Source organism: Lipotes vexillifer, unplaced genomic scaffold (genome assembly GCF_000442215.2).
Source record: "Lipotes vexillifer unplaced genomic scaffold, Lipotes_vexillifer_v1.1 scaffold498, whole genome shotgun sequence".
In the NCBI taxonomy this organism is placed as follows: domain Eukaryota; kingdom Metazoa; phylum Chordata; class Mammalia; order Artiodactyla; family Lipotidae; genus Lipotes; species Lipotes vexillifer.
This window is the reverse complement of record NW_006793744.1, coordinates 979,074-1,004,752: the sequence shown is the minus strand read 5'-3', so window position 1 is coordinate 1,004,752 and position 25,679 is coordinate 979,074. Positions and strand designations below refer to the sequence as shown.

At 37.7% G+C, this 25,679-nt stretch overlaps 1 protein-coding gene and 1 non-coding gene across 6 annotated transcripts in view; both read right to left on the bottom strand.

Moving 5' to 3' along the window:
* Positions 1-25,679, bottom strand: part of ARFIP1 (ARF interacting protein 1) — a 136,529-nt gene that overhangs the window by 80,814 nt on the left and 30,036 nt on the right. For all 5 annotated transcript variants that reach the window (XM_007466711.1, XM_007466712.1, XM_007466710.1 and 2 more), the window contains exon 2: positions 6,446-6,547. In XM_007466711.1, the coding sequence (XP_007466773.1) occupies positions 6,446-6,538 (93 nt within the window). In that variant the 5' untranslated portion in view covers positions 6,539-6,547. The remainder of the gene's footprint in view (positions 1-6,445; positions 6,548-25,679) is intronic.
* Positions 13,785-13,857, bottom strand: TRNAE-UUC (transfer RNA glutamic acid (anticodon UUC)). Its single transcript has one exon. It is a non-coding gene; the product is annotated as a tRNA-Glu (tRNA).

The following is a 25,679-nucleotide window of genomic DNA, read 5'->3' as shown; positions in this document are numbered from 1 at the left end:
AACTGGCCTTAGGAAAAAGCCCTCATCAAATCAATGCTGCCGGGCTTCCCTGGTGGCACAGTGGTTGAGAGTCCGCCTGCCGATGCCGTGAAGACAGAAACCTAGACTCAAAAGAGTTAACTCCTAGTAAGATTAAAGCTATCTTCCTATAGTGTAACTTCTTGTTAGGGACAAAAGAAGAAAATAATAACACTTTGTATACTCACAAATAACCTGGACACATTTTCATACAGAATGCCTGGAATTAAAAAAACAAAAAAACAGGAACACCAGGATACCAAAAAAAAAAAAAAAAAAAAAATCAATGCTGCCAATGACAGAGCTACTAAATTTTTCAGACAATGCAGAAGCATTATATTGTATCACCATATAGTATGGGGAAAAACTGTCATCAGATGCTACTCAAACTCTAGGATAGGATGGCTGAAGTAGAAATTATGTTAAATTTAAGTCATACTGAAACTCATTCTTTCACTGAACTACTGTGAACCATAAGCTGTGCAGTGTACACATACCGTCTCTGCCATAAACAGAGTGATTCCAAGCTCTTGGGAAAAGCAGATAAATAAATGGACAGTTACGACATTAAGGTGAGGAGAGGAAATATGTTCTAAAAAGGGTTCTTATAATTTCTATTCTTATATTCTTTCCCAAGTCTTCTTTAGACTGCTAAAGTATGTTATCCAGACTAATAAGTACAGGGGAATGGAGAAACTACTTAGTTTAACAAAAGAATTAAAGAGTAAAAGAAAAATAACAATAAAAACTTCCAAAACAATAAAAATTCCAACAACTACAACAATGATGACCATGATGCATGTGGAAAATTAAGGACAAAAGATGTGTCAAGTCTAAGAGTATAATATCTCTTCCTGTTGTTCCATAGACGTCTAGAAACCGTGTTTCTAGTCCTGGTTCTAACATTTGTTCATTCATTCACTAAACATTTAATGAAAGCCTGATTATCTATTATGTACCAGCAATGCTGCCAGGCCCTGGAGATAAGGTAATGAATAAGCATTCTTGCCCACACTGTACTTACAGTCAATCACATAAGCTTTTGGTACATTGAGTTAATATGGGTAATTCCATCACAACCTCAGGGCCCCTTTTCCTCAGTTGTAAAATAAAGTAGTGAGACACAGGGATCTTCAAGGTATTCCTACTGGATTACAATCCTGTGATTTAACTCAAAACTTGTAGATCAGGAGTATTTAAAACACAGGGAACCTAAGGATCCACCTGCAAGGTTCAAGGGATCCTAAACTCCTTCAAATTGAACACAAGATTTGGTAGCTTTGTATATATAGGTTTTTCTAGAGAAAAAGTCTATAGGTGGAAAAACCTAAATTATGAATTTTAGTTTTGGGCCTACCACATGAAAAGTTTTATTTTAGCTATATTTACTAAGGTAATTTCTCTAAATCTGCCAAATATAACTTAATTCACAAGAAGTTTCAACTTAATTCACAAGGAGCTAATATTCACTTCTTTAACTCATGGTACAAATTGCACATTTCTAACCTAATATTTTGACCAGCACTATAACAGAATAAATTAAATAATATGTAGTTTATAAGTAAAAGAGTAATTTGTATTCTTTAGAGATTAAACTTTACTACTCTTTAAAAAATAACAATTACTTTTTATTTAGAAGCAAAAATATTTTTGCTGTAAAGAACTGAGATAATACTACAATTATTATCCTATCCTCTCTACGTATAGCTGTTGCCCCTCATCTTAATAAAAAAAGTAACAAACCTTGAAACATTAACACATGTTAAGCTGCTGCCAGGGAATTTCTAGGACAAATTCTCCCATTACATTCTCTATTTCAATGTGAATGCTGAGTTAAAGTCCACCAGAGCCTCTGGTAGTAGGAGACTGAGAAGGGAAATCAAATGAAAAGTGAAACATCGGCAGTGAGACACAGAAAGGTGAACAGAATCATTTACAATTTCATTGCCTGGGCCACAGTGACGCCAACTGGCCAGCCAAGTTATGACAACTTAATAAGCCATCATCTTAATTTCATACAAGACTTTATACTTTTTTTTTTTTTTTTTTTTTGCGTTATGCGGGCCTCTCACTGTTGTGGCCTCTCCCATTTGCGGAGCACAGGCTCCGGACGCGCAGGCTCAGTGGCCATGGCTCACGGGCCCAGCCGCTCCGCGGCATGTGGGATCCTCCCGAAACGGGGCACGAACCCGCGTCTCCTGCATCGGCAGGCGGACTCTCAAGCACTGCGCCACCAGGGAAGCCCCAAGACTTTATACTTTTAAAGTGCATTATGCAGTATGCATTAAATAAAAGCCATTATATGATTTTATTTCATTTTTTCAATATTTTTTATTGAAGTATAGTTGATTTACAATGTTGTGTATTGTATGATTTTAAACATCAAATATGTATAAAAGATGTATATTAGTAAAATACCCTTAGCTATGAGCTAGTTTCTCATGAAATCTCTTTATTAGTCTATATAATGCTAAGCAGAGCAGTACATTATTCACCATTTCCTTATGAACTTTTATCTATATTAAAAGAGAAATATGAATATGACATTAAATACGATTTCCCTTTTATTGCTCAGGAAAATAAAGGAGTATGCCAAAATGTAGGTAAATATATGCCTAACAGATCTTGAGTGTAATTTATTTAAAACAGTCAAAAGATGCTTTTGAAATACTGTTTTCACTCATAGTAAAAGGGATCACATAGCCAAGTTTTATTTTAAAGAATATTAAATATGTAAGAAACTCTCATGATATATATTGTTCATAAGAGCAGCTACAAAGAGAAACAAGTTTTATGATGTTGAATTTCTTTAGGGAGGTAAAGTGGGGTGTACTGTTTGAAGTGGATTACTGCTTCTAAGGAGTCTTGCCTACTGGTAAAGTTCACATCCAATAAGAGGAGAGCTCCAGAACAACATTTCCTTTTTTCCTTCTTTACCCCCCAATAGAAAATGAAATAACATTATAGGGGAATCTCCAAAAAGAGAATTAAACATTAAATAAGAAGTAAACTTACAAAGCAGCAAGTTAACTGGCTTTGACTGCATAAGCAAAGAACTTATACAGATATATAATGATTTAATTCACTTCACTCTAATAAGACTCTATTCTAAAGTTAAAATTTGAAAGGATTAAAAAAAACTTTTCAGTACTACTCAAAGGCAATAAAAGTTCTTAACTAAAGACTCATGAATAGGTTTAAGGTATAAAGCAACCCTGCAGAAGAATGAAGCTGGCGGAATTAACTACCAGGTATCACGGTTGAAGCTAGTATTTGCTCCAGACTTAATTACTCTAATAAGTTAGTAGGTAAGATAGTGTGGTATTATTGCAAGGATAGACAAAAAGACCAAGAAATAAAACAGCCCAGTAGCAGAGCCACACATCTACGATCACCTGATTAACAGCAACGGCCCCTATGTGGGAAAGGATAGTCTTTTCAACAAATGATGAAAATCACATGCATATGAGAAAAGAAAATGAAACTTGACCCCTACATCACGCCATACACAAAATTCAAGATGAATCACAGACCTATGTGTAAGAAGTAAAACAGTAAAACTTTTAGAAGAAGATAGAGTATCTTCATGATACTGGGACAGGCAAAGATTTCTTAGAAAGGTCACAAAAATCATTAAAGGGAAAGAAACACTAATAAACTGGACTCCATTAAAATTAACTTTTGCTCATCTAAAGATACCATTAATAGAGTACAAAAGCAAGTTACAGACTGGAGGTAAACATCTGCAATACACACATCCATACAAATGACTTATACCCAGGACATATAAAGAACTCCTACAAATGAATTAGAAAAAGGCATATACTTAATAGAAAAATGGGCAAAGGACTTGAAAAGATACTTCATAAAAGATAATATTCAAAGTCAATAATAATCTGAAAATATGCTCAACATCATTAGTCATCAGGGAGATGCATGCTAAAACCCCAATAAGATAACCATTATGATTCCATCAGAATGGCTAAAATTTAAAAGTATGACAATATCAAAAATTGGTAATGATGCGGAATAACTATAATACTTATTCACTGCTGTCAGGACTGTCAGCTGGTTTGATCACTCGGCAAACTAGGTGACAATATCTACCAAACCCAAACATCACCATGACTTGGCAATTTCACTCAGGGTATATACTCAACAGAAATAGGTGATTATGTACACCAAAAGACCTGTATAAGAATGGTCACAGCAGCTTTATTCTTAATAGGCACAGGCTGGAAACAACCTAGGTATCCATCAACTGAAGAATGGACATACAAATCGTGGTGTATTGACACAATGGAAAACTATATTACAATGAAAAAGAATTAAATACTGCCAAAGCAACAACAACAATATTATAGACATAATGTTGAGTGAAAGCCAGTCAGAAAAGAGTACACACTGTATGATTCCATTTATATGCAGTTTAGGAAGAGTCAAAAGCAATCAATGACAACAGAATTATAGCAGTAATTACCCTGGAAGGGAGGGAGGTATATTGCTTAGAAGAGGGCAAGAGGGAGCCAGGTAAGGCAGGACCTCGAAATGTTCTACTTCTTGATGTGGGTAGTGGTTCTGTTGAGCTTTACACTTAACATTTGTGCTTTTTACTATGTATAAGCTATAGCTCAAAAAAAAAAAAAAAAAAAAAAAGAACAGGCTTAAGGCTTAAGATGGAAGATGGCAGGTGAATCCCCAAAATAATGCATCATTTTGTATGTGTTGCATTTTTCTCAAAGGTTTCATTACACTGTCTATTAGAGTATCAACTCCCTGGTGGCAGGTATTTCTGTCATTTTTGTTGTGATGATATCCCCAATGCCTGGTATACAACAGACACTCAATAAATGTTTGCAGAATAAATTCACAAAAAGGAGCTGCTACCAAAAATAAGATGAAGCAATCATTAACTAAATTCCTGGTATAACAAATTATTTGAATTAATAGACGTTTATAAAGTAACTGGTAGACTGTCTAATGATGGTAACTTGAGTCTCCTTAATATCCAAGTGTGTCTTAGTGTTTTCAAATACCAGAAAGTGAAAATTTCCTTTGAGTGCTCAGAATTTAAGTCTTTCTTCTGTCAGTCACCCTATATTGGGCCATGGATGCTTAGAAACTGAGTTAAAACACTTGCAATTAAAATAAACATATCCCAAGCTTGAAAACACATTTGTTTCTTCCAAAGGACTGCTGAGCCAAAAATAAGTGAAATTCAGTGGAATTTTCTAAAAATCCATTAAAATGATCTATCTAAAACAGTAGTTTTCAACCAGAGGCAAGTTTTTCCCTACCCTTGACATCTGGCAACATCTGGAGACATTTTTGCTTGTCACAACTGGAGGGTGCTACTGGCATCTACTAAGAGGAGGCCAGGGATCCAGCTAACCACCTTACATGCACAGGCCAACCCTCCACTAAGGAATTTACCTAGCCCAAAATGTAGATAATGCTGAGAATGAGAAATCCTCATCTAAAATATCACCTTCTGTTAAACTAAAATAAAGAATTTTATTCTGAAAACATATGAAGTAAAAAGAGTCCTATTTAAGCTGTAAAATAATTCAAGTATCTTTCAACCAATACTTTTTCAAGAATATGAAACTATATTTTTAAAGTTATTTAAAGTTGTACACATGTATCAAATGTCATAAAAAGGGATGTTTAATTCAAGTATCTCCAGAAATGATAACCATCATTATCATTTCTAGGACTATATTAGGCATATAACTTATTTTAATCTCATTGAATATTAATATCCCCATGAAAATAAGATCTCATTTAGGGAGATTAGAAAACAACAACTAGAAGAGATGAGGTAAATATCTGCCCAAGGTTACACTGCTAGGAATAGCATAGCTGAAAATTTGAACCCACATTATCTCTAAACCCATAATGCTTCCATTAAAATGCATTAAATGTCAATTTCAAATGCGCAGCAGATCAAAATTAAACACACCCCAAGTTTCATTTTCCACTGAGTCAAATGTGCCATTTTAGAAAGTAACGGCAAAGTCAAGAGAAGCCTACTTAGGAATTATGTACTAAGGAATTATGTACTAAGAGATAAGATAGTACCAGTTTTTTAAAGGATAATCTATAGTTAATATTTTTTCTTATCACAAGTAAAATGAAGTCATTTTCTATAAAGTTATATGCCAAAATCATCAGACATACTCTTGTTCTGGTCATGTAATAAAACTGCAGATAGTAACATCAAAGCCCTAAATGCTTTACTGGCCTGGAGCTTATTCTTGACAAATCACTAACATGACCCACCTAATCATCCCTCTATAATAACATTGGATTCCTGGCATTTCAGCCTATCTAAGAACATATTCCTATATTAAACTCTATTACTTTTGTCTCAGCTTTAAGGGCTTATCATGATTCTCTGTGTTAAGAGACAGAAAAGTGTTCTTACCCTATTAAAGCCATGTTCATGAGAGTCATCAACTTCTCCATTACTAGTCACTGGAATTTCTGCTGCTGAATTTTTTGGAGATTCTTGAGCCATAGTAGACTCCTAAAAAAAGGAGGAAAGAAATAGTCATAAATAACACCAAATCATAAAAGGCAAACATTCAAAAGCCTGTATTCATGTTTATAGCACTTAAAAGCCATCATTATAGCCCTTTTTAAAAATAATTACAACCTACCTAATCCTTATGAAATAAACATGATACTAATATAATAAAAAACACATCTGGCCTTTAAAACTGCATTCAACTTAGATTTCTTGATCTTATTGTAGGTACCAGGGGGCAATATCCTTACCTTGTAAATAGTACAAATGACACAAAAATCAAAAAATGCAAATGTCTTAGTATTATTGAAAATAGTTTTGACTTTACAGGCTGCCTGAAAGATTCTTGGGTCTACAGGCCACACTTTAAAAAACACTGGTATAGACAAATTTAACCAACATTTAGTGAAACTTGTTATGTGCAAGGCACTCTACTAGATTCTAGAGAATATTAAAAAAAAAAAAAAGATAAGATAGGCACTGCTCTGGGGGAAAGTACCACTGACTCAGTTTGGGAGACTGACTGGACTCTTCAGTAAATACCTAGAACAGTAAGTATCTGCCCCTCTTCCTTTTGGATCCTCTAAAACCAAACCTTTTGGAATAGTTATAGATTGGATAAATCCTACGGTCTTCCTATGCCAGATTTCTATTTCCTGGCAGCTCTGGAAATGTTCTGCTTCCCATAGATCCACATTTATATTACACTTCTACTCCTTATACAAACCTCTTTTTCTTTACCATGACAAATTTTATACATAGTAATGTTTCTAATGTCTGACACAAAATTTCATAGACTACCTCTACATCTTTGTATTCCCAGGGCAACAGAGTACAAATCTAAGCAAATAAATGAATACATTCCCTTTCAGTAAAGTCAGGTCCTTGAGGACAGAGACAGTCATAGACATCTCTGTATCATTAGAGATTAGCCCAGGGTTCTCAATAAATGTTTACTGAATGGAAAGGATACGAGCTACATCAAAAGTCTGATTTGTAGTTATGAAGGTGTTAAAATGGTCATTATGTTCCACCCTCACTCTCTCCCTTGTCCCACCCATTGAGCATGTAGTCACACATGCGTTACTTCTTATGGATATCACTGCAGTAAAACAAACCAAGGGGAAATGTCGAAATAGCAAAACAAAAAAAGTGAATTACCAAGTATCTCAAAATCAGTGTACTTTAATTATATGGAGACAGTTTTAATAAAAGACTAAAATATCAAACTGAACTTGGTTAAGCCAATGAAAAGAGAACTTTTATAATAAGGCAAAATCCTGTTAATATCACTTAAAACATTTCCCAGAAAACTCAGTTATTTCCTTGCATTCCTAAATATCTTTTATTAAAAAAATACTGGTTTAAAAAATGCCGTATTTCACAGTTCACCTTACCACAGGCTCGAAACTAGTGAGGGAATTAATAAACTGAACATCTCATGTAAGACTTGAAAATTAAAAAAAAAAATTCAGAAGATTTCAAAAGTTCAAGAGGGGAAAACAAAAACTTCTCTGCTTTAGATTGGATTCTGGGGGAAGAGTCTCTGAATGCAGTGAGTGAGGATAGTAAGACTGGACAGAGATGTAATGCTGTTGTTACATCATAGGCCTTGGCCAATCATATATGGAGCACTGAAGCTGAGATGGCTCTTTAAAGTTGTTCCAAATTAAGGGAGGGTGGCCAGGCCTTTGTACCCCCGCATCCCTACCCCTGGTTATTAGATGCAGGCTATCCCCTGGATAGGGGTATAATCGTGCACAAGGCAGTACTCTTTGGCAGAGGCAATTCCTCGGGAGACTCAGCTATGAGCCCTCAGCAGGCATCACTCCTGGAAGGACAGCCCTGGTCCTAAAGGAGGTAACTGAGCCCCTCACCATAGCATCCACTATATCTTCCTTATTATTATTCTACAGCAATATCTACTTTAAAAGGATTTGAAATGTCTTATTTAAATTATATCTGGCTACTTTTATGCATATATTTACAGACTTTCACTGATCTCTACTAAGACAAACTGTCTCTTTCACAGTCCCCAATTAAGGGGTGGCCCCTGATTGAACCAAAGAAGAACCCCTGACACAAGGCCTCGCAAGCTACAGGTTTCAAGATAAGGCTGGGTTAGAAAACCATTGCCCAACAGAGAAAAGAGGAATTTCCTGAGCTAATCAGACTCTTTCTTAAGGTTTGAGTTGGGGATGCTGAGCGAATCAGTCAACTAGGGTACTGGGAAGACAAATGAAAGCACAAGAAGAGCAAAGAGTAGAATTATTTTGATGAAAAGTCACAGCTTAAAAATTCACAAACTCTACTTGACAAGTGTTATCAAACTCGTCAAAGTTTGTTGACAAAGTGTTATCTGTATCTAGATCTTCCTCTGTTTCTAAATTATGACCTTATGAAAATCTTCTGTTTTTTTTAATTATGGTAAAAAACGTGTAACGTAAAATTTACCATCTTAACCATTTCTAAATGTATAGTTCAGTAGTGTTATTTATAGTATATCTCTCATTGCTGTGCAATCTCCAGAACTTCTTCATCTTGCAAAACTGAAACTCTATACCCATTAAACAACTCTCCATTCCCCTCCCCCACTCCCCCAGAGCCCTTGGCAAGCATCATTCTACTTTTTATTTCTATGAATTTGTTCTGAATACCTCATACCAATGGAATCATATAGTATTTGACTTTTTATGACTGGCTTATCTCACTTTACATAATGTCCTCAAGTAGAGAAAGCCCGCATGCAGCAACAAAGACCCAACACAGCCATAAATAAATAAATAAATAAATAATTTGTTGCATAAGTATGTTGTAAAGAGGTCAAGGGAATGGGGCTGGAAATTAAGTATCAAGTATCATAGCAGGGTGCCCATAGTATCTAAAATGAGTATACCAAGAAAAAGCAATTTTTTTTTTTTTTGCAGTATGTGGGCCTCTCACTGCTGTGGCCCCTCCTGTTGCGGAGCACAGGCTCCGGACGTGCAGGCCCAGCGGCCATGGCTCACGGGCCCAGCCGCTACGCAGCACATGGGATCCCCCCAGACCGGGGCATGAACCCGGGTCCCCTGCATCGGCAGGTGGACTCCCAACCACTGCGCCACCAGGGAAGCCCCCAATTTGTCTATTTTTACTTTTGTTGCCAGTGCTTTTGATGTCATATTCAGGAAATCTTTGCCAAATCCACTATCATAAGCTTTTCTTCTAAGAGTTTTATAGTTATAGGTCTTACGTTTAGGTCTTAGATACATTCTGAGGCTGGTTTTGTGTATGGTATAAGACAGGGTCCAACTTGCACGTTGATATCCAGTTTTCCCAGCGCCATTTGTTGAAGCGACTTTCTTTTTTACATTGAAGGGTCTCAGCATCTTGGCTTCTTTTGAGATCCCTATTTTGCTCACTGCCACTGCCTCCTTACAATATACCCAGCTTACCTGAGGCTACTGGAGTTAAGTTTCTGCTCCTTGTGGTTAAGAGATGTACAGACACTAGGTATTTGGTCTCTAATCCAATCAGGAAGATTAAGATCTAGCTATCTAAATAATCATCACTCTTCCAAATTGTAAAATATGCTCTTACCTTCTTCCTCCTAAAAATAGCTGGTGATTCAACAGGTATTTACTATCTTCTATGCAATATGCATGGGATGAAATAGAAACAGAAATCAGATCTTAGGCTTCTAGGAACTAGAAGTATTGGTAAAAATAATTACAGTACAGTGTGGTGAGCACTCAGAGGGAAGACTTTATCAGAGGTGATATTTAAGCTGAATCTTATAGGATGACAGATGGGGACACAGTAAAGGAGAGATTCTAAATAGAAGGAATAACAGGAGCAGAATAGAAAGAGTCTAGTATATTCTAGAAACTGCAACTAAAGCAATTTGGGTAGAATGGTGATTAATCATTCATACATTCATAGGTTCTACTAATTTATTGAGCTCTCTCATGTGCCAGGCACAATCAGATACTCAGGATAGAGTGGTGAACAAAACTCCCTACCCTCAAAGAGCTCATATCTTAGTTGGGGAAAACAAATAAATAAATACACATGTTATACAGTCAAAAATGCTAAGGGGCATGTGTTCATGAATGTGCTGCTTTAAATAAGTAGTCAGGGAAAACCTCAGAAGAGGTATCATATTTTTGTGAGACCTGAATAAAGTGAGGAGTGAGCCATAAAGATATCCGGGAGTCCAGAATCCCAGGCAGAAGAAATAGTTAATACAAAGACGAGGAGGTGGGAACATGCTCAGCTTTTCAAGGAACAACAAGAAGGCCATGCAGCTTGAGGGCCGGAGGAGAACAGAAGGAAATGTCAGAGAGGCAGCGAAGGGCAAGAACATGTGCAGCTTTAAAGACCATAATAAGAACTTTGGATTTTATTCTTAGTGAAATGAGAAGCCACTTGAAGGTTTGAACGAAAGAGTGAAATGACCTGACTTATGTTTTTCCTGCTGTGTTGCATTGAACTATAAGTGAGCAAAGGCAGAAGCAAGAAGAACAATTTAATGGAATAATCTAAGCAAGAGATAATGGTAGCTTGGAGTAAGGTGACAGTGGCTGAGGAGGTAAGAAGTGGTTAGATTCTAGGCATATTCTGAAGGTAGAACCAATTGGAATTCCTTACAGACAGACGTGAAAGATGGGAAAAAAAGAGGTGAAGGACAACTACAGAGGTTTTTGGCCTGAACAGCTGGAAAGGTGGAATTGCTGTTAATAGACCTGGGCAAGACTTGGGGTGGAGCACAACATAGAGAAAATAGCTAAAGTTTAGTGTAGGACATATTAAGGTTTATGTGGATAAGGTTACTAAGCTCTTGGATATATGAGCCTGAGTCCAGAAGAAAGCTTGAAGCTGGGGATAAGAAATTTAGAAGTCATCAGTGTGTAGACGACATTTAAATCCTGTGGATTGGATAAGATCACCTAGAACAGGGGTCAACAAACATTTTCTATAAAGGGCCAAAGAGCAAACATTTTAGGCTCTGTGAGCTGTAAGGTCTCTGTTATAACTACTCAACTCTGCTGTTATAGCCCAAAAGCAGACACAGGCAATACATAAATGACTAGGCATGGATTTGGCTTGACCTCTGACCTAGAAAGTTGATGTAGATAGAAAAGAGAGGTTTGTAGACTGAGCTCTAGGACACCCCAATATTTGGACATGGGAGGAACTAGCAAAGGAAACTTATAAGGGATGGCAAGCAGGGTAGGAGGAAAACCACAATAGGAGGCTTCCAAGGACAGGTTTCTGCTTCTGGAACTAATGGACTAAGCCCCTATACTAAACCTCCCCAACCCTGCACAGAAAACAACTGTAAAAGCTGAACATAATTTAAAAAGCAATTAATTGAAAGCACTGGAGAGTAAAGAGACTCTGGTGGAGAGCACATGTTTGCTTGGAGTAGGGGAGATAGGGAGCTATGCAAGCAAGTTTCCATCTCCTTGGCTTTTAGCCTAAAACTAAATCCTATCTATGCTGTGCACCCGGTAGCTGCCAGAGCATCCAGGGGAAAACTAGTCCTTCTGAGTTGGGGAAAAGTTAAGCTCACAAAAGTAAAAGGTATAGGGGAATCCTGAAAAGGAAAGATCCAGAAAGGGGATTCCCAAACTCTGTCTACTCACATCTCTAACCCCTCAAGGTACCTGCACAGAACAGACTCGACTGAGCTCACCTAAAGCCAAAAGACCTGAATTGAGACCAGAGCTGCCACCCAAGAGTTTGTAATGCAAGTCCAGCCAAGAAAATTATCGGCCAAAACAAAGGAAGCAATACTCACTGGAGAAAAATAACAGAATCCAGGATCTTCACATCTCAATGTTCAAAACGTTCAGGATACAGTCCAAAATTATCGGGTATATAATGAACCAAGAAAATGAAACAGAATTCCCAAGGGAAAAGAAAATCAATTTAGTCTGGCTCTGAGACGAACAAGAGATTGGAACTAACAGGTAAGGATTTAAAAGACACTATTATAATACCTTCAATTAAGTAAAACAAAATATTTTAAGTGAATCAAAAATCTCAGTGAAAAATAACAGGAAATCTCAGCATAGTAAAAATGAAGCAAATGGATTCTAGAATTGAAAACTACAATTTTTCAAAGAAAATATTCACTAGATAGACCTAGCCAAATGAAGATGACAGGAAAGAGTAAAATAAAACTAAATTAAATCAATATAAACTATCCAAGGTAAAGAACAGAGAGAAAAAAAGACTAAAGAAAAAGAGCTTCACAGACCTGTAAGAAAATATTAAATATTCCAACTTATGTGTAAGTAAAATACCAGAAGAAAAGGAGAGAGAAAAGGGTAACCTCAAAAGCAGCAAGAGAGAAAAAAAATATTACTATCAGAGAACAACAATCCAACTAATGTCTGATTTCTCATCAGAAACTGTAAAGGCCAGAAGAGAGTGGGACACCCGTGGTAAAAAGAAGAAAACTGTCCACCTAGAATTCTATATCCAGTGAAAATATCCTTTAAGAATTAGAGAGGATATTAAGGATATTTTCAGATAAAACTAAGAGAATTCATCACCAGCAGACCTGAACTACAAGAAATGCTAAAGGAAGTTCTCAGGCTGAAGGGAAATAAAACCAGACAGAAAAAATAGATGTTCAGAAAAGAATGAGAAGGAAATGAAATGGTAATTCCCTGCGTAAATGTAAAAACCATTTATTTTCTTTTTGCCTTTTCATCTCAATCCTTCATAAACCATAAAACTGCTTAAAGCAAATGTTAGAACATCACTTCTGTGGTTTACAATGTATCTAGATGTAATATATATAAAACAACTGTATTAAAGAACAAGGGGGGAGGTAAGGGAAATATGGACCTAAAAGGATACAAAATTTCTATGTTTTAAGAGAAAAGCAGTACATTATTAATTATAAGTGAAATATGAAAAGTTTAATATATATTCTATAATCATGGCAACCACTAGAAGTATAATGCAAAGAAATGTAACTAAAAAATTACCAGGAAAATAAAAGTGAAATTCTTTAAAATATTCAGATAATAAATAAAAAGGCAGGAAAAGAGGAGAGAAAAAATACAGAGGAAAGAAGCAAAAAACAAAGAAACTAAGAGGGTAGATACAAAATCAACCACATCAATAATGGCATTAAATATTATTGGACTAAACATTTTAGTTAAAAGGCAGAGATTGTCAGAGTGGAATTTTTATTATTATTATTATTTTTGGCCATGCCATACATCTTGCGGTATCTTAGTTCCCCAACCAGGGATTGAACCTGGGCCCTCGGCAATGAAAGTGCAAAGTCCTAACCGCTGGACCATCAGGGAATTACCTGGATATTTTTTTTAAATGACCCTACTATCTTCTATCTATGAGAGATGCACTTTAACGCCAAAGGTATAAATAGATGGAAAATAAATGGATGGAGAAAGATACACCATGCACAGAGTAGGCATAAGAAAGTTGGCATGGTTTTACTAATATCTGATAAAATAGTTTTTTTTTTTAACCAAAGATAGAGATGTTTCATAATGATAAAATGATCAATTCATCAGGAATACGTAACAATCATAAATGTGTATGTTGGTTCCAATAACAGAGCTTCAAAATAAATGAAACAAACATTGACTGAATTAAAAGGAGAAACAGACAACTCCACAATCATCTTTGGAGACTTTACCACCACTCTTACAGCAACTGAAAGAACAACTAGACAAAGAAAACTGGCATAGACACAGAAGGTCTGAACACCATCAGCCACCCTGACTAATATTTATGGAATAGGAAAATTAATAATGGCAGAATACATATTATTTTCACACGAACATGATGTATTTAGCAAAACAGGTCATATTTGGTGCCATAAAACAAGACTCAATAAATTTTAAAAGAGTGAAATCATATAGAGAATGTTCTATGACCACAGTGGAATTTAATTACAATCCATAGAGATATGCAGGAAACCCCAAAAATTTGGAAATTAAATAACACATCTAAAAAATTAATGTGAAAAGGAAGAAAGAAAATATTTTGAACTGAATGATAATGAAAACACAACATAGCAATATTTGTGCGATGCACCTAAAGCAAAGCTTAGAGAGAAATTTATAGCTTTAAATGCTTATATTTGAATAGAAGGAAGATCTTAAATCAACAACCTAAGATTGTACCTTAAGAAAACAGAAAAAGAGCAAATCAAACCAGAAGTAAGACGTAGGAAGGAAATAATAATAAAGACCAAAAATCAAGGAAATAGATGGTAGGCAGTAGAAAAACTGGCTCGCATATTTCAAAAAGCTTAAGTTCATGAAAAATAAAAGTAGATGAACTGTTGCAGATAAAAGGAGACAAGATAAATGCCAGCTAAATACAATATACAATACGGACTGGATCACAAAATAGGAAAAAATAGCTATAAAGGATATTATTGGAACAACTGTGGATTGAATAATAGTACTGTATCAATTTCCTAAATAATTTTCTAATTTTGATAAAAGTACTGAGATTATACAAGAAAAAGTCCTTGTTCTTAGGAATAAAGGGACATGATGTCTGCAAATCACTCTCAAATGGCTGAAAAGAGAAGAAACTATATATATATAAAGAGAAAACATTAAAGTAAATGGGACAAAACAATGGTGAATCTGGGTAAAGAGTTTAAGTTTTCTGTATGAAATTTTATCAAAGTTTAAAGTTTGAAAAATAAAAATAACAAAAGAGGCTAGCAAAGTATGCAGGAGACTATCATGATGGACTTTATAAATGCCAGACCAAGAAGTGTGGACTTCTCCTAAAAGGGATAAGGGAGAAAGAAGCAGAAGAATCTGAGCAATTTATTTTAGAGGACAGTCTGGTAGGAGGTTAGACTGAAGGGAAAGAAGGAAAGACTAGAAGTAGAAGAACTATTTAGGAGGTACTGTACAGTCCAAGTAAGAAATAATAAAGATCTAAATTAAGGTTGTGGGAATGGAAAAAGGTAGATTCAAGAGTTCTTTAGGAGGTAAAGTAAGAGACTTAGAGAGTGACTAGATTGTGGGGGATCAAGAAGGGGGAGGAATGTAGGATAACCCATGCCCCCTCCCTGCCCCCAACCCAATTTTTGGCTTGGGCAAGGAGAAAGATGAACATGTCACTCACCAAAGGGTAGAGCAAAGTCCTGAGAGGCACAGACTGTTTCATCCATAAATGCCAATGATTTTCAACCCTCTCTGAATCTTAGAACTACCTGGGGAACTTAAAGTTTTAAAAGTTCACCAGGTGATTCCAACGTGTAGCTAATTGAGAACCACTGCTATAAGCAGGCACTAGACTCTTTAAACAAACGAACAAACATAAAACTTTAGTATTGGGGAGGATCTACAAGTCATTCAGTTCAACTTGTCACGCAGATTAAAACCACAAATCAGATACTACTGTACACCCATTAGAATGGCCAAATTTAGAAAGACTGACAAAACCAAGTGTTAGCAAGTATGTGGATACTCATACATTGCTGGTGCAAGTAAAAACTGGTAAAATCACTGTGGAAAACTTTTTGGCAGTATTTAACTATTAAAGTTAAACATATGCCTATCCTATGACCCAGCAACTCCACTCCTAGGAAATATACCCAAGAAATATAGTGCATGTGTCCATCATAAAACAAATATAAGAATATTCATAGCAGCTTTATCCAAAATAGCTAAAAACTGAAAACAACCCAAATGTCCATCAACGGTAGAATGGATAAAGAAGCTGTAGCACCATCATACAATGGAACACTACACAGCAATAAAACATAACTGCAGCTATTAAAAACAAAAAATCTCACAGACAATGCTGAGCCAATGAAGCCAGGCCCAAAGAGTACAAACCATACGATTCAATTCAAAAAGAAAACCAATAAGGAACGATGACAGTAGGCAGAACAGTGGTAACCTTGGTGTGAGGAAGTACTCAGTCATGACCTTGACTTCCGGTTTTGTTTCTGCATGGAAGGAGCTTGGGAGTCACCAATTCATTCTAACAACAAGTAAGAAGCTGAAGAGACTAAAAAGTCAACAACTCTTCTTGGATTTGTAAAAGGGGAGACACAGGGCACACTGCTACTCCCAAAATTGGAGAGACAGGCAAATGCAGGGAGCCATGGCTCACCACAGCAAAAAACACCTCAGGAACCAGTGCTGGGGTAGGAAAACCTGAACTGTAATCGATGAGCTGCTGGAGGCTCAGTGTGGACAACTGTGAGAATTAAAGACTCCAGGGAGACCCAGTCATAAGCAGGGTCCCACAATATTGAGTTTTGCTTCCACGAGCCAGACCAGGTTACCCCTGAAAATATCGCAGAAAAACCCCCTCATCCTTCCAGCAAGTGGTGGAGAATTGAAACCATTTTGAAATACACCAAGCACTCTGTTCTTAACAAAGCCTACCCTCAGGAGAAATCAGGACATAACCTGCTTGGGTAAAACCAGCACCTAACAGAGATGAGGAAGGGAAATACCCAAACCCAGCACACTCTAACTATCCTGTCCCACCTAAGGGGAGGACAGAAAAACTGAGAAACGCTTGTGAAGTTCATAATCCAGAGGCACAGGCTCACTAAAAGACTGAGACCTAATCATAGCACTATACAGTGCTTCCCTCCTCCCACACCTTACCCAGATATTGATAAAGGCCTATTTACAGCAGTTCCTTTTACCTGATACATCATGGCTGACTATAAAGGAAAAAATTACAAGGCTTCCAAAGGCAAAAAAACACAATTTGAGATCACAGAGCAAGCATCACAATCAGAAATGGCAGGGATGTTGGAATTATCAGACCAGAAATTTAAAAACAACTATGATTAATATGCTAAGGGCTGTAATGGATAAAGCAGACAGCATGCATGAACAGACGAGCAACATAAGCAGAAATGTCGAAATCCTAAGAAAGAACCAAAAAGAAATGCTAGAGATAAAAATCACTTAATAACAGAAATGAAGAATGCTTTGACGGGCTTATTAGTAGACTGAACAATGATCTTGGTGTAGGCAAACATTTCTTAGGAAACAAAAAACATAAACAATAAGAGAAACACTGATAACTTGGACTTCATCAAAATTAAAAACTTCTTTTCAAAAAGACACCATTAAAAAAATGAAAAGGCAAGCCACAGATAGGGAGAAAACAGATGTAAGATATGTATCTGACAGATGACTGGTATTCAAAATATATAAATAAGTCTTAAAATTCAATAAGACGACAAACAACCCAAATAAAATATGGCCCCAAATTTTAACAGACGCTTCACTAAAGAAAACAAACGAATAGCAAGTAAGTGCATGAGAAGATGTTCAACATCACTAATCATCAAGGAAATGCAATTTAAAGCTACAAGAAGATAAAACTATATACCCAATACAGTGGCTAAAATTTAAAAAGACTGACAATACCAAGTATTGGTAAAGAGTAACTGTAATTTGCATACACTGCTGGAGGAAATGTAAAAAACTACTTCACTTTGGAGAACTGTTTAGCAATTTCTTATAAAAGTAAACGTACACTTGATCATATCACTCAGTCATTCTGTACCTAAGCATTCAAAAGGAAAATAAAAACAAATGTCCCAAAGAGACCTGTATATGTGTATTTATAGCAGCTTTACTCTTAAGAGCCCAAAACTAGAAAAAAAAAAAAATGTCCATTAACAGGTTAATGGATAAACAAATTATAGTACATACATATAACAGAATATTCCTCAAGTGAATTACTGATGCATGCAATAACCGTTGATTAATCTCATAAAATTATGCTGAGCCAAAAAAAGCCTGACTCAAAAAGAATACATGCTATATGATTCCATTTATACAGAACTCTAGAACACACAAAATTAATTTATCACAACGAATCAGTTGTTGCCTGGGGAGAGGGGTGGATAGGGGAGGACTGATAGCAAAGGGGCACAAGAAACTTTATCTGTATCTCGATTGTGATTATGGGTTTCCCAAGTTTATACATTTGTCAAAACTCATCGAGGAGGGGAAGATGCCGGAAGAGTAAGATGCGGAGATCACCTTCTTCCACACCGATACACCAGAAATACATCTACACGTGGAATAACTCCTACAGAACACCTACTGAATGCTGGCAGAAGACCTCAGACTTCCCAAGAGGTAAGTAAGTCCCCACGTACCTGGGTAGGGCAAAAGAAAAACAAATAAACGGAGACAAAAGGATAGGGATGGGACCTGCACCAGTGGGAGGGAACTGTGGAGGAGGAAAGGTTTCCACACACTAGGAGCCCCTTCGCGGGCGGAGACTGCGGGTGGCGGAGAGGAGAAGCTTCGGAGCCGCGGAGGAGAGCGCAGCCACAGGGGTGCGGAGGGCAAAGCGGAGAGATTCCCGCACAGAGGATCGGTGCCGACCGGCACTCACCAGCCCGAGAGGCTTGTCTGTTCACCCGCTGGGGGTGGGGGGCTGGGAGCTGAGGCTCGGGCTTCAGGTAGAGAGGTTGGAGGGCAGGTAGAGGACTGGGGTTGGCGGTGTGAACACAGCCTGAAGGGGGTTAGTGCACCACAGCTAGCCATGAGGGAGTAAGGGGAAAAGTCTGGACCTGCCAGAGGCAAGAGGCTTTTTCTTCCCTCTTTGTTTCCGGTGCGCGAGGAGAGGGGATTAAGAGCGCTGCTTAAAGGACCTCCAGAGATGGGCACGAGCCGCGGCTAAAAGCACGGACCCCAGAGATGGGCATGAGACGCTAAGGCTGCTGCTGCTGCCACCAAGAAGCCTGTGTGCGAGCACAGGTCACTATCCACACCTCCCTTCCGGGGAGCCTGTGCAGCCTGCCACTGCCAGGGTCCCGGGATCCAGGGACAACTTCCCCGGGAGAACGCACGGCGAGCCTCAGGCTGGTGCAACTTCACGCCGGCCTCTGCCGCCGCAGGCTAGCCCCGCACTCCGTACCCCTCCCTCCCCCCGGCCTGAGTGAGCCAGAGTCCCCGAAGCAGCTGCTCCTTTAACCCCGTCCTGTCTGAGCGCAGAACAGACGCCCTCCGGCGACCTACACACAGAGTGGGGGCCAAATCCAAAGCTGAGCCCCAGGAGCTGTGAGAACAAAGAAGAGAAAGGGAAGTCTCTTCCAGCAGCCTCAGAAGCAGTGGATTAAAGCTCCACAATCAACTTGATGTACCCTGCATCTGTGGAATACATGAATAGACAACGAATCATCCCAAATTGAGGAGGTGGACTTTGAGAACAAGATTTTTTGTCCCCCCTTTTCCTCTTTTTGTGAGTGTATGTGTATGCTTCTGTGTGAGATTCTGTCTGTATAGCTTTGCTTCCAAATTTGTCCTAGGGTTCTATCCGTCAGTTTTTTTTTAATAATTTTTTTTCTTAATAATTATTTTTTATTTTAATTATTTTATTTTACTTTATCTTCTTTCTTTCCTTCTTTCCTTGCTTCCCTCCTTTAGACAACGAATCATCCCAAATTGAGGAGGTGGACTTTGAGAGCAACATTTATGATTTTTTCCCCCTTTTCCCCTTTTTTGAGTGTGTATGTGTACGCTTCTGTGTGAGACTTTCTCTGTATAGCTTTGCTTCTTCCACCATTTGTCCTAGAGTTCTATCCGTTCGTTTTTCTTTTAAATTTTTTTCTTATTATTTTTTATTTTAATAACTTTATTATATTTTAACTTACTTTATTTTACTTTATCTTCTTTCTTTCTTTTTTTCTTCCCTCCTTCCTTCCTCCCTCCCTCCCTCCTTTGCTTCTTTCTTTCCTTCCTTCCTTTCTTTCTTTCTTTTCTTCTCCTAATTCTTTCTTTCTACTTTATCTCCTTTTATTCTGAGCCATGTCAATGAAAGGCTCTTGGTGCTGCAACCAGGAGTCAGTGCTGTGCCTCTGAGGTGGAAGAGCCAACTTCAGGACACTGGTCCACAAGAGACCTCCCAGTTCCACATAATATCAAATGATGAAAATCTCCCAGAGATCTCCATCTCAACACCAGCACCCAGCTTCACTCAGCGACCAGCAAGCTACAGTGCTGGACACCCTATGCCAAACAACTAGCAAGACAGGAGCACAACCCCACCCATTAGCAGAGAGGCTGCCTAAAATCATAATAAGTCCACAGACACCCCAAAACACACCACCAGACGTGGACCTGCCCACCAGAAAGACAAGATCCAGCCTCATCCACCAGAACACAGGCACTAGTCCCCTCCAAAAGGAAGCCTACACAACCCACTGAACCAAACTTAGCCACTGGGGACAGACACCAAGAACAGTGGGAACTACGAACCTGCAGCCTGCAAAGAGAAGACCCCAGACACAGTAAGATAAGCAAAATGAGAAGAAAGAAAAACACACAGCAGATGAAGGAACAAGATAAAAACCCACCAGACCTAACAAATGAGGAGGAAATAGGCAGTCTACCTGAAAAATAATTCAGAATAATGATAGTAAAGATGATCCAAAATCTTGGAAACAGAATAGACAAAATGCAAGAAACATTTAACAAGGACCTAGAAGAACTAAATATGAAACAAACAACAATGAACAACAAAATAAATGAAATTAAAAATACCCTACATGGGATCAATAGCAGAATAAGTGAGGCAGAAAAAACAGATAAGTGACCTGGAAGATAAAACAGTGAAAATAACTACTGGAGAGCAGAATAAAGAAAAAAGAATGAAAAGAACTGAAGACAGTCTCAGAGACTTCTGGGACAACATTAAATGCACCAACATTCGAATTATAGGGGTTCCAGAAGAAGAAGAGAAAAAGAAAGGGACTGAGAAAATATTTGAGGAGATTATAGTTGAAAACTTCCCTAATATGGGAAAGGAAATAGTTAATCAAGCCCAGGAAGCACAGAGAGTCCCATAGAGGATAAATCCAAGGAGAAATACGCCAAGACACATATTAATCAAACTGTCAAAAATTAAATACAAAGAAAACATATTAAAAGCAGCAAGGGAAAAACAACAAATAACACACAAGGGAATCCTTGTAAGGTTAACAGCTGAACTTTCAGCAGAAACTCTGCAAGCCAGAAGGGAATGGCAGGAAATATTCAAAGTGATGAAGGAGAAAAACCTGCAACCAAGATTACTCTACCCAGCAAGGATCTCATTCAGATTTGATGGAAAAATTAAAACCTTTACAGACAAGCAAAAGCTGAGAGAGTTCAGCACCACCAAACCAGCTTTACAACAAATGCTAAAGGATCTTCTCTAGGCAAGAAACACAAGAGAAGAAAAACACCTATAATAACGAACCCAAAACAATTAAGAAAATGGGAATAGGAACATACATATCGACAATTACCTTAAATGTAAATGGACTAAATGCTCCCACCAAAAGACACAGATTGGCTGAATGGACACAAAAACAAGACCCATATATATGCTGTCTACAAGATCTTGACCCACTTCAGACCCAGAGACACATACAGACTGAAAGTAAGGGGATGGAAAAAGATATTCCATGCAAATGGAAACCGAAAGAAAGCTGGAGTAGCAATTCTCATATCAGACAAAATAGACTTTAAAATAAAGACTATTAGAAGTTACAAAGAAGGACACTACATAATGATGTAGGGATCGATCCGAGAAGAAGATATAACAATTGTAGTAACAATTACAATTGTATAACAATTGTATGTTGCTCCCAACATAGGAGCACCTCAATACATAAGGCAAATACTAACAGCCATAAAAGGGGAAATCAACGTAAGACATTCATAGTAGGGGACTGTTAACACCCCACTTTCACCAATGGACAGATCATCCAAAATGAAAATAAATAAGGAAACACAAGCTTTAAATGATACATTAAACAAGATGGAATTAACTGATATTTATAGGACATTCCATCCAAAAACAACAGAATACACATTTCTCTCAAGTGCTCATGGAACATTCTCCAAGATAGATCATATCTTGGGTCACAAATCAAGCCTTGGTAAATTTAAGAAAATTGAAATCGTATCAAGTATCTTTTCCGACCACAACGCTATGAGACTACATATCAATTACAGGAAAAGATCTGTAAAACATACAAACACATGGAGGCTAAACAATACGCTACTTAATAACGAAGTGATCACTGAAGAAATGAAAGAGGAAATCAAAAAATACCTAGAAACAAATGACAATGGAGACACGACGACCCAAAACCTATGGGATGCAGCAAAAGCAGTTCTAAGAGGGAAATTTATAGCAATACAACCCTACCTTAAGAAACAGGAAACATCTCAAACAACCTAACCTTGCACCTAAAGCAATTAGAGAAAGAAGAACAAAAAAACACCAAAGTTAGCAGAAGGAAAGAAATCATAAAAATCAGACCAGAAATAAATGAAAAAGAAATGAAGGAAACGATAGCAAAGATCAATAAAGCTAAAAGCTGGTTGTTTGCGTAGATAAATAAAATTGATAAACCATTAGCCAGACTCATCAAGAAGAAAAGGGAGAAGACTCAAATCAATAGAATTAGAAATGAAAAAGGAGAAGTAACAACTGACACTGCAGAAATACAAAAGATCATGAGAGATTACTACAAGCAACTCTATGCCAATAAAATGGACAACCTGGAAGGAATGGACAAATTCTTAGAAATGCACAAACTGCCAAGACTCAATCCGGAAGAAAGAGAAATTATGAACAGACCAATCACAAGCACTGAAATTGAAACTGTGATTAAAAATCTTCCAACAAACAAAAGCCCAGGACCAGACGGCTTCACAGGCGAATTCTATCAAACATTTAGAGAAGAGCTAACACCTATCCTCAAACTCTTCCAAAATATAGCAGAGGGAGGAACACTCCCAAACTCATTCTACGAGGCCACCATCACCTTGATACCAAAACAAGACAAGGATGTCACAAAAAAGAAAACTACAGGCCAGTATCACTGATGAACATAGATGCAAAAATCCTCAACAAAATCCTAACAAACAGAATCCAACAGTACATTAAAAGGATCATACACCATGATCAAGTGGGGTTTATTCCAGGAATGCAAGGATTCTTCAATATACACTCATCAATCAACGTGATATACCATATTAACAAATTGAAGGAGAAAAACCATACGATCATCTCAATAGATGCAGAGAAAGCTTTCGACAAAATTCAACACCCATTTATGATAAAAACCCTGCAGAAAGTAGGCACAGAGGGAACTTTCCTCAACATAATAAAGGCCATATATGACAAACCCACAGCCAACATCATCCTCAATGGTGAAAAACTGAAAGCATTTCCCCTAAGATCAGGAACAAGACAAGGTTGCCCACTCTCACCACTCTTATTCAACATAGTTTTGGAAGTTTTAGCCACAGCAATCAGAGAAGAAAAGGAAATAAAAGGAATCCAAATTGGAAAAGAAAAAGTAAAGCTGTCACTGCTGCAGATGACATGATACTATACATAGAGAATCCTAAAGATGCTACCAGAAAACTACTAGAGCTAATCAATGAATTTGTAAAGTAGCAGGATACAAAATTAATGCACAGAAATCTCTGGCATTCCTATACACTAATGATGAAAAATCTGAAAGTGAAATCAAGAAAACACTCCCATTTACCACTGCAACAAAAAGAATAAAATATCTTGGAATAAACCTACCTAAGGAGACAAAAGACCTGTATGCAGAAAATTATAAGACACTGATGAAAGAAATTCAAGATGATACATGTAGATGGAGAGATATACCATGCTCTTGGATTGGAAGAATCAACACTGTGAAAATGACTCTACTACCTAAAGCAATCTACAGATTGAATGCAATCCCTATCAAACTACCACTGGCATTTTTCACAGAAGTAGAACAAAAAGTTTCACAATTTGTATGGAAACACAAAAGACCCCGAATAGCCAAAGCAATCTTGAGAACGAAAAGCGGAGCTGGAGGAATCGGGCTCCCTGACTTCAGACTATACTACAAAGCTACAGTAATCAAGACAGTACGGTACTGGCCCAAAAACAGAAGGATAGATCAATGGAACAGGATAGAAAGCCCAGAGATAAACCCACGCACATATGGTCACCTTATCTTTGATAAAGGAGGCTGGAATGTACAGTGGAGAAAGGACAGCCTCTTCAATAAGTGGTGCTGGGAAAACTGACAGGTACACGTAAAAGTATGAGATTAGATCATTCCCTAACACCATACACAAAAATAAGATCAAAACGAATTAAAGATCTAAACGTAAGGCCAGAAACTATCAAACTCTTAGAGGAAAACATAGGCAGAACACTCTATGACATAAATCACAGCAAGATCCTTTTTGGCCCACCTCCTAGAGAAATGGAAATAAAAACAAAAATAAACAAATGGGATCTAATGAAACTTCAAAGCTTTTGCACAGCAAAGGAAACCATAAACAAGACCAAAAGACAACCCTCAGAATGGGAGAAAATACTTGCAAATGAAGCAACTGACAAAGGATTAATCTCCAAAATTTATAAGCAGCTCATGCAGCTCAATAACAAAAAAAACAAACAACCCAATCCAAAAATGGTCAGAAGACCTAAATAGACATTTCTCCAAAGAAGATATACAGACTGCCAACAAACACATGAAAGAATGCTCAACATTATTAATCATTAGAGAAATGCAAATCCAAACTACAATGAGATATCATCTCACACCAGTCAGAATGGCCATCATCAAAAAATCTAGAAACAATAAATGCTGGAGAGCGTGTGGAGAAAAGGGAACACTCTTGCACTGCTGGTGGGAATACAAATTGGTACAACCACTATGGAGAACAGTACGGAGGTTCCTTAAAAAACTACAAATAGGGCTTCCCTGGTGGCGCAGTGGTTGAGAGTCCGCCTGCCAATGCAGGGGACACGGGTTTGTGCCCCGGTCTGGGAAGATCCCACATGCCGCGAAGCGGCTGGGCCCGCGGGCCATGGCCGCTGAGCCTGCGCGTCCGGAGCCTGTGCTCTGCAACGGGAGAGGCCACAACAGTGAGAGGCCCGCGTACCGCAAAAAGAAACAAACCAAAAAAAACGAAAAAACAAACAAACAAACAAAAACTACAAATAGCACTACCATATGACCCAACAGTCCCACTACTGGGCATATACCCTGAGAAAACCATAATTCAAAAAGAGCCATGGGGCTTCCCTGGTGGCGCAGTGGTTGAGAGTCCGCCTGCCGATGCAGGGG